This window comes from Phaethon aethereus, assembly GCF_964289735.1.
Source record: "Phaethon aethereus genome assembly, chromosome: 1".
NCBI lineage: Eukaryota > Metazoa > Chordata > Aves > Phaethontiformes > Phaethontidae > Phaethon > Phaethon aethereus.
The window spans coordinates 210,114,454-210,128,100 of NC_138575.1; the positions used below are offsets into that span (position 1 = coordinate 210,114,454).

General features: G+C 48.1%; 1 protein-coding gene across 1 annotated transcript in view; it reads left to right on the forward strand.

Moving 5' to 3' along the window:
- Positions 1–6,437: 6,437 nt before the first annotated feature.
- Positions 6,438–13,647, forward strand: part of MAML2 (mastermind like transcriptional coactivator 2) — a gene marked incomplete at both ends in the record, with an annotated part of 218,356 nt that continues 211,146 nt past the window's right edge. Inside the window, one exon of the mRNA XM_082013905.1 lies at positions 6,438–6,836. Within this exon, the coding sequence (XP_081870031.1) occupies positions 6,438–6,836 (399 nt within the window). The remainder of the gene's footprint in view (positions 6,837–13,647) is intronic.

Below are 13,647 nucleotides of genomic sequence, written 5' to 3' on the forward strand. Positions count from 1 at the left end.
GGAGGCCACCGAAATGGTCAGAGGGATGGAACAGCTCTGCTGTGAGGACAGGCTGAGAGAGTTGGGGTTGTTCAGCCTGGAGCAGAAAAAGCTCCAGGAAAACCTTATTGCAGGCTGCCAGTACTTAAAGAGGTCTTGTAGGAAAGACGGGGACAGAGTTTTTCGCAGGCCCTGTTGCAATAGGACAAAGGGTAATGGTTTTAAAGCAAAAGAGGGCAGATTTAGACTAGATACAAAGATGACATTTTTCCCACTGAGAGTGGTGAAACCCTGACCCAGGTTGCCCACAGAGGTGGCAGATGCCCCATCCCTGGCACCATTCCAGGTCAGGTTGGATGGGGCTCTGAGCAACCTGATCTAATTGAAGATGTCCCTGCTCATTGCATGGGGTTGGACTAGATGGCCTTGAAAGGTCCCCTCCAACCCAAACTGTTCTGTGATTCTATGGTTCTAGGTTAAAAAAATAAGTTTGGGAAATTTTGGCTTGCTGATCACTGATAATATTTCAAGAATACATACATTTTGATTAAAAAAGAAAATTGGCAAATTGCTTCAATGATTAGTTTTACTCATTTTTTGATACCTACTACATCCCACATCATGTTTCTCACCTCCTATTCATTCATCTACAAAGTGTCAGCTAGCTACTTCTTTCTTATTTCTGCAGGCATTTTTTTTCCAGATCTATGTTTTTCTGGCTCTAACAGGGATACAAAGTATGCTGTTAAGAGTTTCTTGGAAGAAAGTGCCTCCATACGTTTGCTAATCTTGTCTGTGAACTCACCAGTTGGACTAAGAAAATGCCTAGAATTGACATCACTGATTTCTATTTTGGTAGGAAACTGATATTTGATCTGGCTTGGCAGGGGCTGCCATAATGTTTGTGTGTGTATAGTCTCTCTTAAACTTTGATATTCCCCTCACTGAGATTGGAGGAAGTGATAATATTTGTGTGGCTGTCATTTTACCTGAAGAGTTTCTACAAGACAGAGAATGTGAAGTATCATTACATCGTGTTTACATTTGTCTTCACCACAGGAAATGAAAAGATTGTTTAGAAGAGCCGTATATGTAAAAAATTAGATCAAATTTTCCAGGACAGGCTGTAAATGCTAGTACTTGTACAGCATGAAGTACAAAGAGGACTCTAGCCCCCTGAGACTTTCTATAAATAGAAATAGTAAGAATATTTCTAGCAGAAAAATTTTGTGGAAATATCTAATGATGGGAGAAGTCAGAAATCTGAACAGTCTTTTATACTTCCTTTTCCACATTAGAGAATTTGAATGGACTTAGAGGGTGAGAGAATATAATGTTTGTTCTGACAGGATGTTTTTAATTATCTTCAGTGTTAATTTTTGAAGTAGTAGCTCTAATTAAGATAAAGTACCTGTCTTAATGGAACAATGAAGAGAGTTCAGTATGTGATTAGACTTGGCGTGGGTGATTAATGATCATACTTGGAAATTACTTCAGTTCCTGTAATGTTTCGATAATCTGCTCTAGTTTAAGTTCTGTAACTGGAGACTGTGTTAATGATAAAGATCACACAAGGTATTTATGCACAGGCTCAGGCTTACTAATGTGATGCTCTTGTGGGAGAGAAGGCCCTTTTCAGTCTACATTCAATGTCCAGTTCTTGCACTGAAGTACAAAAATAAGTGATTTTTCTCCTTGGGACCCTCAGTTTTTGGAAAGTCATTTGTGGATCAAATGGGATGGTAAACTTTGCTAATAGTAGATAGCTGTTACTGTCATTTTTTTGACAGTGAAGGCTTCTCCTGTTTCCAAAGAGCTGCTATTTCTAGCAGTTCAGCTGGCAATTCCCATGCTTAACTCCTCTAGTTTACTTTTATTTGGGTAAATAAAGGCTTGTAGTTTTATCCTTCTTTAAGTCTGTCTGGATAAACAGATGGGTGTGTTAGATAAACACATGTAAATACAATACCACTCCAAGAGAAATATCCAGCACACACAAAATAGACTTTATAAAGCTGACTTTCTGATTCTGCTTTGAGAAATAAGACATACCAATTTCTAATCTGAATTTAGAGGTGAGACAGAAGAATGTAAGAAGGTACGATATACCAGCAGAGGAATAATATGAGAAAAATGTGAAATGGTATTGAAAGAACCTGATAATAACCCCCTCCGTGGCTCTACTTCCCTGAATAGTTTATGTGTATTTTGGTATTTTTCTAGGTAAGAAGTGATAGCATGGGGTTGTTTTATTTTGTTTTTCCTGTTGTTTATTAAATAAGATGCAGGAGCAGTTTCTTTAGATCGATCTGGGAATTATACTCTCAATAAAAAAAAAACTGATGTGTGTTCAAGATGACTTATTTTACAGTTTAAACAGAGCAGTAATTGCATGCACCTTGTGCCCAAAATTTAAGGACACTAAAACTGACTCAGGTGCAGTCAGACTCTGCTCCAAAGTTAAACAATTTACCAGGGGAGCTGCATGGTACGTGAGCCTGCTTAGCTGGGAATACCCCAGGAAATACATGTATGTATCACTGTAGTTATCCACAATGGCTAAGAACCCTCGCTGGAGAACCAACAATGGAAATGGCTGAAAATTCAAAGCTGCAGCTTGCAAAATTCTCTGCAGGATTGATATTAAGCATGTGCCATGCCGGTGGAGTTAATATAACTTTGAAGTAATTTGATAAGTGATTTCTAAACACAGACGAATGAGGTACGCGCCTAGATTTAAGGATGTACTCAAGTTTTTAAGCGACATAGGTTCAGCACAGTCTTTTTGTTCCATTTTTGGAAAGCTGTTAGCACAATGGGATGTCTGTGATGAGAATTCCTGGCTGTGAACCCAGCACTAATAAGTGCTTTGCTGATTTAGAAGGGGCTGCCGACTTCGGGAAGTCAGAGGTTTGACGGCAGTAGTGAATTCACACAGAAAAAAATGCTCAAATTACAAAATTTGAGAGATTTGAGATTACAAAATGTAAAAAGGTCACAAGTTAATGTAGACAGAAGGAAAAAAAATAATTAATTGTTCAGCACCTGCTGTGTTAATGTTTTACCACGTGTGTTTGTTAGAAAGCCTGTGACACGAATCGCAAGTGATGTTATGATGATGTTAAGAACCGTTTGCTTTTAAGAAAACTGGCAACTAGCCAAACCAAAAATGATAGCCATATCCAGGGGCTGGTGGCATTCGCCAGGGTCTTCTGGACAGAACTTGAAAAGCTGAGGGACGGATTTGGGGTATTTCCTCCTCTGAAACACCAGGGGCAGCATTTGCTGCGTATTGAGCGACCGGCACTGGCAGCGCAGCGACCAGCTGCCTCTCGCCCTGAAAGGGGTAGGTAGGTGTTAAACCACGAAAGACGGGAGATGGGGCTCGGCAAAAAGGGAATCTGAAACCTCCCAGGTTAACATTAAAAAACTTTTTGTTTTGAAAGACCACTCTCCGAGTACTACAAAACCCTGTAAGAGAGAGTGCATTCCTGCAGCTACGCTGGTGCCTCCCTGAGCAGCACCGCCAATCCCACATCCCCAGCCAAGGCTTCGTGTGAACCACCCTCCCTTGTTCTCCATGAGGTTCCTGTGTTACTGTTACTCCTGCGCTCTGTGACAGACCCTCCTAAACCCAGTAGTGACATCCCTTAATACATAAACGCCCCAGCCAGGCCTGAAGCAAAAGTAACTTTGTCTATTATTTGACAAACATTAAAATTTCGTATTTTTTTCCAACTGTGCCAGCCCATTGTTCTCAACAGATGCATACTACAGTTATGTATCAAATAATAACCCACTCTTCCTCAGTTGTTCAAGGTTAAACAAAACAAAAAAAATCCCTTTTTCCTGTTAGCAATAATGCCTTCCTCTGAACATTGCACATCCACAAACCTGGCTTCCACAGACCATGTCCCTCAGCAAAGAGTCAGTCTGGGTCTGAACGTGCTGGAGACTCTGGCCAGGTGCTCACACAGCCAGAGCCTGGAAACCCAGATGGATGGTTCTTGCGACATAAAGGAGATGTGGGTCGTGGAAGCGGGGCTTTCATGTTTCCCGTATGTCCAGTGCTGCATCTCTTCTATGCATTTTGGGGGAATTTCCAGGAACGTGTCATTTCCTCATTGGCACTCAAAGCATTTGCACGTATGAGCTTGGAAAGGGATAAAACCACCTGGGAGGGTTGTCACTGGTTCCTCCTCATCCTCAGCTTAATGCTCCCGATATACTGTGATGAAATGTGTGGTTTTATGGATGGACCCACTGCAGAACTAAATGAGATGATGCACCCTTGCACTAGGGGCTGTAGACTCCCAAAAGACATTACTGGTTTTCCATCAGGGATGTGTCTCTGCATGCTTGGGGGACATTTTAATTCCCAAAGGGGCATTTGGGAATTCAGTTAGTACAGCCACAGTAGCACAAAAGCGGGTCGCTTTAGGAAAGCTGACCAGCTCCCAGCCATTTCTGCATCCTCCTTCACAGCTCACCTACAGCAACACCCTGAACCTGACGGCTGCTGGTTGCAGCAAGACCAGCACCCAGGGCCCCATCTCCTGGTCAGCCACCCCTGCTCCAAGTACAGGAGTCAGGCAAGAGAAGCACCAAGGCCGTGGCTTTCCCGGGGAGGAACCCAAAGTGCCGGCGCTCCGTGACATGCCCCAGACACCCACGAAGCCTCGAGTCAGGGCCCAGGGCTCCCACATCCCAAGCCTTGACCTGGTGTCGCGCGCTCCTCCAGTGCGCGGGAGCGCCCGGGGAGGCACCGCTCGCTTTTCCACCGCCTCTTACAGAGAAATCCGGCGGGTCGAGGAGCCTAGCGCCGCGATTTTTGCGACAGCTCCCTCGTACTCGCCCGAAGGACTCGCCACCGGGCGAGGAGCAAGAGGAGGCGGCGGGAGAGCGGGCGGCTGCCCCGGCCCGGCACCCAGGTAGGGAGCGAGGGCACAGGGGATTTCCTCGGCTTCCTCCCATGCAGATACCTCCCGCGGCGCGGCGGCGGCGGCGGCCCGACTCCCCTCGGCGGCCGCTGGGCGGCTCCGCGCCTCGCCCCGGCCTCCCCGGCGCCGCGGGCCCGGCCGCGCTGCCGGCGACACCCGCCTCCCGCCCCCGCAGCGCCCCGCGCCGCGCGCCGCGCGCCGCCGCACGGACGGGCAACCGGCAGCTCGGGCAGGCGGCGGCGGCCGGCGGAGGCAGCGCCGACAGCGACCGGCCACCAGCCACCCCGGCGGGTCGGGGATGGAACATACAAAAACACAAAGGAAAAGTGGCTGGACTGTTCTGGGTGCAAAATGCTGGAAGTTTGTAAGTGCAACTCTCCGTTTGTAATTACTGTCTGAAGAGGGGCTGGCTTTTTGGTTTTTTCCCTTTTTTTTTTTTCCTTTTCTCCCCCTCCCCTCCCCGCCGTGCTTTTCTTGAAACTGTACTTGAAACTATTCAGTATCTGGGAGTACAAGGGAAAGTACGCGAGAGGACTTCTCTGCCTGGGCTCGTAGCTTGCTGCTTTATTACTAAGGGGGGAAATAAGCAATACGGATTTTATCCAGTGGCTGGATTAACTGAAGGCAAGCGTGGTCTGGAAGTCCACTGACTGACATTGTTCCGGACCGAGGGATCCGTCTCTCATTTTTAGAGGAATTACAATTTAGCAGCAGACAGCCGGACACGGTAATAAACCGAAGAGCGGCCAGCAAAGAGCGGGCGAGAGAAACGAGAAAGCACAAAGACTAAACTAACCCGAGCCGCCTCCTCCTCCTCCTCCTCCCTTCCCCAGCTCTTTATTGCCACATTTACTAAAGACTTTTAAAAAAACAGAAAACAACAAAAAAACAACCAACCCCACTCCGCCAAATCTACGGGATTTTTGGTCCGCCGGGGGGTTTCTCCGTGCCGCCGAGCGCGGCAATGCCTTTCCTTGCATAAATTTCCACTTCAAGGAATCACCCCCCCGCTCCACCGAAATAAAATAAAATCAATAAACCTGCCAAGTCTCACTCATTCCCGAGGGAGATCTCCTTCGTCCAGGGATTCATTTTGGAGGCAGCGGCTCGCTTTATTTTATTTTTTCCGCCCTCCTACCCCGGCGGAGCCCCCCCACCCCCCGTGCCACCTCCCCGGGCGCCCTTTTCGCCCCGCGGAGCCCCTCGACGGGGGCTGCCCGGCCCCGACCCCCGCCCCTCCCGCCCGGCCGATGCTGGCACGACCGTAGCGGCCGCCGGACGCCCCCCGTCCCGCCCCGATCTGTCAAACCCCCGCGGGGCCGTCACCGCCCGGGGGCCGGCTGGGGGTGGGCTGGGGGCGCGGGGCTGACCGCCCTCCGCCCCGCCGCCAGCCCCCGGGCTCGGGCTCCCGCCGCTGCCCCCGCCTCTCCCGCCCCCCCCCGCCGCCCGCCGCCGCCGCCGCCGTCCATGCGGCAGTGAGGACCGACCCATCCGGAGGGCCAGGACCGGCAGCCAGCGATGGGCGACACGGCTCCCCCCCAGGCCGCGGGGCTGGGGGCCGGGCTGCTGGGGGGGGGCCCGGCGGCGCCCCGGGTGCACAGCGCCATCGTGGAGCGGCTGCGGGCCCGCATCGCCGTCTGCCGCCAGCACCACCTCAGCTGCGAGGGGCGCTACGAGCGGGGCCGCGCCGAGAGCTCCGACCGCGAGCGGGAGAGCACCTTGCAGCTCCTCCACCTCGTACAGCAGGGGCAGGGCGCCCGCAAGGCCGGCAAACATCCCAAGGCGGCCACCGCCGGCGGCTCGGCCACCCCCGCCGCCGCCGCCGCGCCGCCGGACTACCACCAGCACCTCCTCAGCAACGGCGGCATCAACGGGGAGCAGCCGGCGGGGGAGCAGCGCGCCTCGGCCCTCCTGGCGGTGAGTCACAGCGCCCCCTGCCGGGGGGGAGGGGCCGCGAGGCACGGCTGTGAGGCGACGCCCCCCGCTCCCCTCAGGGCACACCCCCCCACCGGCAGCCGCCCCTCGGGCGAGGCGCGAAGGTGGGGTCAGCGCCGAGGCCCGGGCCCGTTCCCGCCCGAGGGCTGTCCTGGGGGTGTCGGTGGCCGCTCGGCCCGACCCGCTGCGTTTCGCGCCCCCCGCGGTGGTCCTTAACCAGGTGCTGGGCCCTGTGGTGGTGTTGAGGCTGTGAGGAGCCGCGGGCAGGTCTGCCAGGCCTGGAGCAGGGGAGCTGAGGGACATGTCCTCCTCAAGGCTTTTTGGGACCACCTGGGTTTTTTTTAAACCAGGTTGCGGGCCTAAAAAATGCATCGCGTACCTCCTCTGTTGCCCTGCGAAGGCGGTGACAGCAGGCATCCCCGAGGAGGTGCACCAGCAGCCAACGCTGTCAGCGCACTCCCGAGCAGGGGTGAAAATGTCCCTAAAGTACTGCTCCCGTTGTAAATTGCCCCATTTTATCCCGTTCGTCAGGGCTTCAAGGCAGCTATTTTCACTCGAGGCTGCAGTTCGCTGCTGTGTCCCTCGAACTCAGCCAATACCTATGCATGAGGCAGACAGGCAGTGCCGAGAAGCGAGAGCCCGCGCATGCGGTTCCACTGCGTACCCCAGCAACCGGCAGCCGCTTGCAGAAGCAGTGCTGCACGGGAGCATACGGCAATGTCCGCGAGCATGACGGCGTCTCACGCTGGGTGCTCCGAGCACCAGCTTCACCAGAAAGGGTCGGTTTGTTGCTATCACCAAGCTTGTTTCGCGGAGCAGAGTTACAAGAGTTTTTACTTTGTAAACAGTATGTTGACCTTTTTCAACTGGAAATTGCTCTGAACATGTCAAGGAGGCGAAGCCTGGTTTCCTGTTACTTTATTATGAGGAGTCCATGTACCATGGTTTTGAAGGCGTATGCTGCACTGTGCTGCCTTCCAACTCTTAGTTCTCGGCACACATGCAAAATATTGAGGAGTGACTGCATCCTGATAGGCCCGTGGCTGCTATTCAAATGGCTGAAAATAGATCGCTCCCTCTGCACTATCTTTCTTAGTGCCTGACATATGCTAAAAAGGGACCTTCATGGTTGTTTCTCCCTTCTTACTCGGGAGTTTGCTGCGGTGCATGGATCAACGTTTGGGGCTGCGTTACTCAGCATCATTTGCGAGGTTGATGATGTAAGTGTTAATGCGATAACATTGTGTCCGAGGGGAGTTTAGGCACCTCAACCTGACTCAGTGTTCAGATTAAATCTCCCCACGTTCCTCGTCACAATCAAGAAACCCATTATCTTATTTTTCCAGTGTGTATTAATGAAAATGCTTTGCACTTGTCATATGGGAAAAAAAAAGGCTTTTGCCTAATAATGTACGTCCCAGAAAAATCCACTTTCTGAAATCAGGGAACAGGCCTGTGTGGTGGGGTTTTTTTGTTTTCAGGGTTTTTTTTACTAGTTGTTACTATTATTATGAAATAGCTGGAGGCACCTGTCTGAAAGTGCTAAATGAAACAACTCCAAAGAAAATATTGAATGATTTTCATCTTTTAAATGCAAAGAGGTTGTCCCTGTTTCTGAAATACCATTAAAGATTGTTAACCTGCTCTTTGCTGGAGAATGCCGTGCACGGCCCTCGCTCCACGTAGCACGTTGTCTTACCTCCCAGATAACGCCGCACATATGTGTCTTTGACAAGGGAAAGGTCTGGAAAGTCCCCCTTGTTTTTGCATGCTAGCATTTGGTAATCCTGCTGACAAGGTACGTGACTTCCCTGAACATGCCGTTTGGGGCCCTGAACCATGTTTTGACACTGAAGAAATGCTGGCTCATGAAGCAGTATTGTTGTAATGGTATCACTGCACATCGCTGATCCTCCCACTCTGTGCTCGACACAGACATTCCTCATTTGCTGCTCTGGTAGGACTGCCTAATTAAGGCATCGGTTCAAAGTCATGTCTCTGTGTCATGGAGGCACATGTTCCCCTTACTGAGAGCCCCTTAGAACATGGTTGCAAATATTGAAAAGGAAAAGCAAACCACAAGGTATCTGAGTGGGATGGATTCAAGTGGCTGAGGGTCATACACCAGGTAGGACAGCATTGTGCTCCTTTTCTTGAAAACTCAGAGCGCAGGGACGGGCCAGGAAATAAGGGGGTCTTGCTTTCACTCCATCCATAGCTGGAGGAGGAATTTGCTCTACCGGTTATTCCAAGAGTACTTGAAAGAGGAAGTTACAAGGCAGACTAAGGCTGTTGTCTTGTGCGTTATAAATGGATCGGGAAGAGAACCACCTCTAAGGAAGCAGAATTCACCCTCTGTGGGGTGTTTCCCAAGAAGAAATCCAGTGGAAGCCTTATTTGCACCCATGGTTATTCCTCTAATTCCAGACTTTGTTGCTTGGAGCAAATGGCAGATCTGGGGTGCACAGGATCCTGGAACAGGGCGCAGCTCTGAGCTTCGGCTGTGGCAGGTACAGCTCTGGCAGAAGGAAGCACAAGACAGTAGCATTTGTGTGTCTCTCACACCGAGCATGTGAGATTGGACACATCTCTGACTCCACAGGGGGATTGTAAAGCTCCACCTGCCTTGCTGTACCTCCAACAGTTAAAAAAATAATTCCACACTGATCTGCACGAAGGCAGTCATAACTCTCTTTGGGGAGTCCTGGCTATCAAGACGCTCTTTGTTCTCCACATCCAAGATTGTCCCCATGCTTCCTCTCCTGAAAATAGCTGGGTTGTTTCCTTTGCTTTGCTGGTCCCACTGCTCCTGTGACAAGTGTGTCTGCCACGTTTAGTGGCATTGGATGGGTCGTTTATACGGTTGGACTCAAGAGTAAATATTTGACACTCGATAACATTTGAAACGACGTTCACTTGAACATATCAAAGAGCTTGAAGTGATTATCTGACATTGTTGATACTATTATTTGATAATTATCTTTTCCCAGTGGACATTTTAAAACTGGCAGAAGGGAGGGTTTTTAGAGGTGTTTGAGCTTAATTTGGCAGCGTTACTTGGATTTTTGAGAAAGTACCTCTGGCAGCAGCATTTTCTAATTGGAGAGTGGAGAGCAGATTTTTTAGCTGGACCAATGGATGTGGGTGCATGTCAAGGAGAAACTTAATCTCCAGGACACGGCTAGGAAAGCTTTTGTACTTTCTTCCTCCCTGCATTTCCCAAGAGCTGACGTTTGTTTATTTATATGGTGGTGTTACTTTTCATGGTGCAGAGTGGAACAGATAAAATATTCTGTCTTTCTTTTATACATACATCTATACGTATGTATATGCCCTCCAGCACTTAGCTGTTTATATTATTTATGTTATATATAAACAGTTAGCTCTGGAGGGCATTCCTCAGTGGCTTAAGCATTGAACTGGTAATACCAAAGCTCTTGCACTGCAGTTTCAGATCTCCGGCAGCCGATTCATTCTTTCATTCTTCTGACATAAGCTGAGCACTGTTTATTTCACTCTGTGCAAACTGGGAACTAATGTTTCACGGGCATTATTGTATTATTCTGGTGAGGTTCTTTCATTGCAGCCATCACACCAGTGGCAATATCTTCTCTGAGTGTGTTAAGCAACATTTGTCATCAGTGACAGGTGACTTGTTCTACTTTCACTCATCTCAAAGCTGCGCTGAATTTATAAGGATTAATTTAAAATATTCATTAAATATATTAATATTTTCTGTACTCAGAAGAGTGACTGTGAAAGTGGCCTACTCCCCAGATGTAGTCTGCAAGCAGGTGAAAAAGAAAAGGGAAAACAGTCCCAAAAAGACAATGTAGCCAAGGAAGAAGAGAACGGGATAATTCCTCGTACTCCCCTAAATTCTCATCAATGGCAGTATGAATCTGGAGGAGTCAATGGGTTTGTCCCAGTTCCCTGAGGACCCCAGTGGAAGACAGGATTGCTTGACTGGTGCCAAGAGCCTAATTTGGCTTGTTAAACCTCAATTTAGGCAGTTATTTTATGCAGAAATCCTTTAAATGATCACGGAACTCCCGACTTTGCTTCCTAATAACTTCTGTTTTAATGATCCACAGTGTGCTTGCTGAGGTTTGGCCTCCCCTGTGCTAGCATTAAAGATCCTCAAATATTTTAAAAGGAGGAATTGTGCTCTGGTATCTTTGGCCCAAGTCTGTACTTCCTCCAACTCCCAAGCTCTTTGCTTTGTTTGCTAGTTGGCTTCCAGGGTACCCTGCAGAAGTAGTTTCATTTTCTGGTTCTGGATGTTCGTAACTTCTAGAAGCGCTTTGAAGCGGAACAGTATAAGGTGACCAGCTATGGGGTGAAGTGACGTTATGGTGCGGTGAGCACAGGTGGATTAAAGCACAAACCATTCAGTGAAGCTGGGGTGGGATCTTTTGACTAACAAAGTTTGGTGCCAAAGCAACAAAATTATCTGTTTGTGAGGTGAAGGACTGCTGTCTGCTCCTTGTGCTTCTGCCAGAGCGAAGCTGCGTTCTGACAAAGGAAATTTATGTCACCAAGTCAGGTAAAATGAGTAAGTTGCATTGCCTTTGTAAGTAGAAAACTTTGATCTGCTGTCATGGGTCTTCTGGCCTGCTGGGAGCTCTTTGATTAGGATGGGCATGGGTGCCATTTAAAATCTTTGTTCCCCTCGGCTGTGAGAACGTTTTCCGAATCAAAATCAAGAATACTCCCTGGAAGCTGCATAAAAAGCTATATTTAATGAAAAGTTCAGCAAATGAATTTGTTAAATGTGTGTTAGTGTAGGATCCTTTTCAGTCCTACCTCCCTAATCAAATCACTTACCTCCTTTGAAGCTTTTTAAGCTTTCAATACATTTAATGAAAGTCTCCTCCATTCTGCAACTGTTTAATAGACACTTTCCACCACCAAGGTGGCGTAGGTAGCAAGCAAAGGAACAGTTTGTCTGCCTGGACTTGACATGCTCTCTGAGGCCAACCCATGGGCTTTTTAACTTCCCTGACTACAACAGATCCTCTGATAGAACTCTCGCATCCCCTGCGGTACTCAAGTTGAGTCCCTTGTGTGTAAGCACCACAACAAAGGAGAGTGATATACAGCTTCTGTTTCTTCTGCACTGAGAAGTGTGACTCCAGCAAAAATGTTAGCCGCTCCCTGGGGAAATCTGAACTTTAGAAAGGTATGTCTGAGTCAGCGAAGCTGCTTTGCTGAAACTTTGACTTATCTCACTATTATTCCCTCCTCTCAGAGAACACTGCCTGCAGAAGGTGTACATGGGCTTCGGTTAGCTTGCAGTGACCAAAAAAACCCCAGCAATGAGGTTAGTCAGTTAGCAGGTTAAGAAAGGCCGTAACATGCCTCTCTTCCTCTTCCTAACTGTTGTCAACGGTCCTTTCTACCAAGATGTCATCTTCGGAAGCCAATTGTAGTCTGCCTTTCTTATCGAGTCTGTTGGCTTATGAAACTGAAACTTCACCTATGTCTCATTACTGGAAAAGAAGAGCTCCATCCTGGTCCCTTTGACAACTTTGGGAAGGGTAATATCTCCATTAGTCCATTTATATTGCACCTCCTATGTGGTGTAGGAGGAGCTGGAAGCTGGCAAGCTGCTCCAGCTGCCAGAGCACTGGCATAGAGGTGCCAGCTCTGACAGCAAGCATTTCTGTGATCTTGCGCATGTCCCCTGCTGTGCCACTATTTCTTTTCTATGCTTGAGCTCTTCAGATGGCATCGTCTTGCTGCCTAGCACATGGGACCCTGGGGTCCGCTGAGGGCTGAACTCTACGTGATAATAAGCTTTCTCCAACTTCTATGGAGTTCAGGAAGGTGATTAAAGAAACCACTATGCAACACTTCAGAGGGCACACAATCAGCTACATGGTACGTGGAAGAGGTTTAGGCACCTGGCTGCTCTGAAGGGGAGAAACAAAATCTTTGTCCTTTGGCCTCTCTCCGGTGGAGGAAGACAGCTTTTTTCTGTGGGTTTTTTTTTTTTTCCAGATGAAAGCATAAACTATTTATGCCCCAGATTTCCCATGAAAAACTTCCTATAGCCAACTGAGAGCCAACTTGTGAATTTTTCATACCTTGTCAAGTTCTTGCAAAGTATTATTAGATGCAGGTAATCAATCCATAATTGTACTGAAATGCCAACACATATACCTGACACAAAATACCTGCAACAGTTCTTAGGTGAGCATGCTGTAAACTAAAAACTCAATGTTTCTACTCTGACTCTAGGATCTATTCAACAGATTACCCCTGTTATTTCACTTCCATAAACCTCAGTTTCTTCTATGAAAAATACTATTTACCACCTTTGTAAAGTGCATTAATATCTGATGATGAGTTTTATAGCTTACAAGCCAAATTCATTATCGATGGAGCCTCAGACAGGATATTTGAACATTTGCTTTGTCAAAGCTGCAGGCACTGTATATGAATTGATGGATTCTTCTTATTTGACTTCTGGTGTTTTGATTCCTTGAGGTGAACTCAAATCACCTTTTCAGCCTTTGACCCACAGGTGTAAGTACTGGAAATACAAACCCAAATGAGTCTTTTACATAATCACATGACTCTCAGAGCTGGCTTTTTATGGCACCGTGTTGCCAAGATTCACAACAGAAGTGCAAGGTGTGGCAGTGCCCCTTGTTTTTAGGAGAGAAAAGCATTTCCCAACTTTTCATTCATGTTCATAAGTGTATGCTTCATATTTTTTTCTTGTTTTACTTGCTCTTGATTCTGCATCAGTTTGTACTCAGATTAGTCTCCCAGTTAAGTTGTCTGT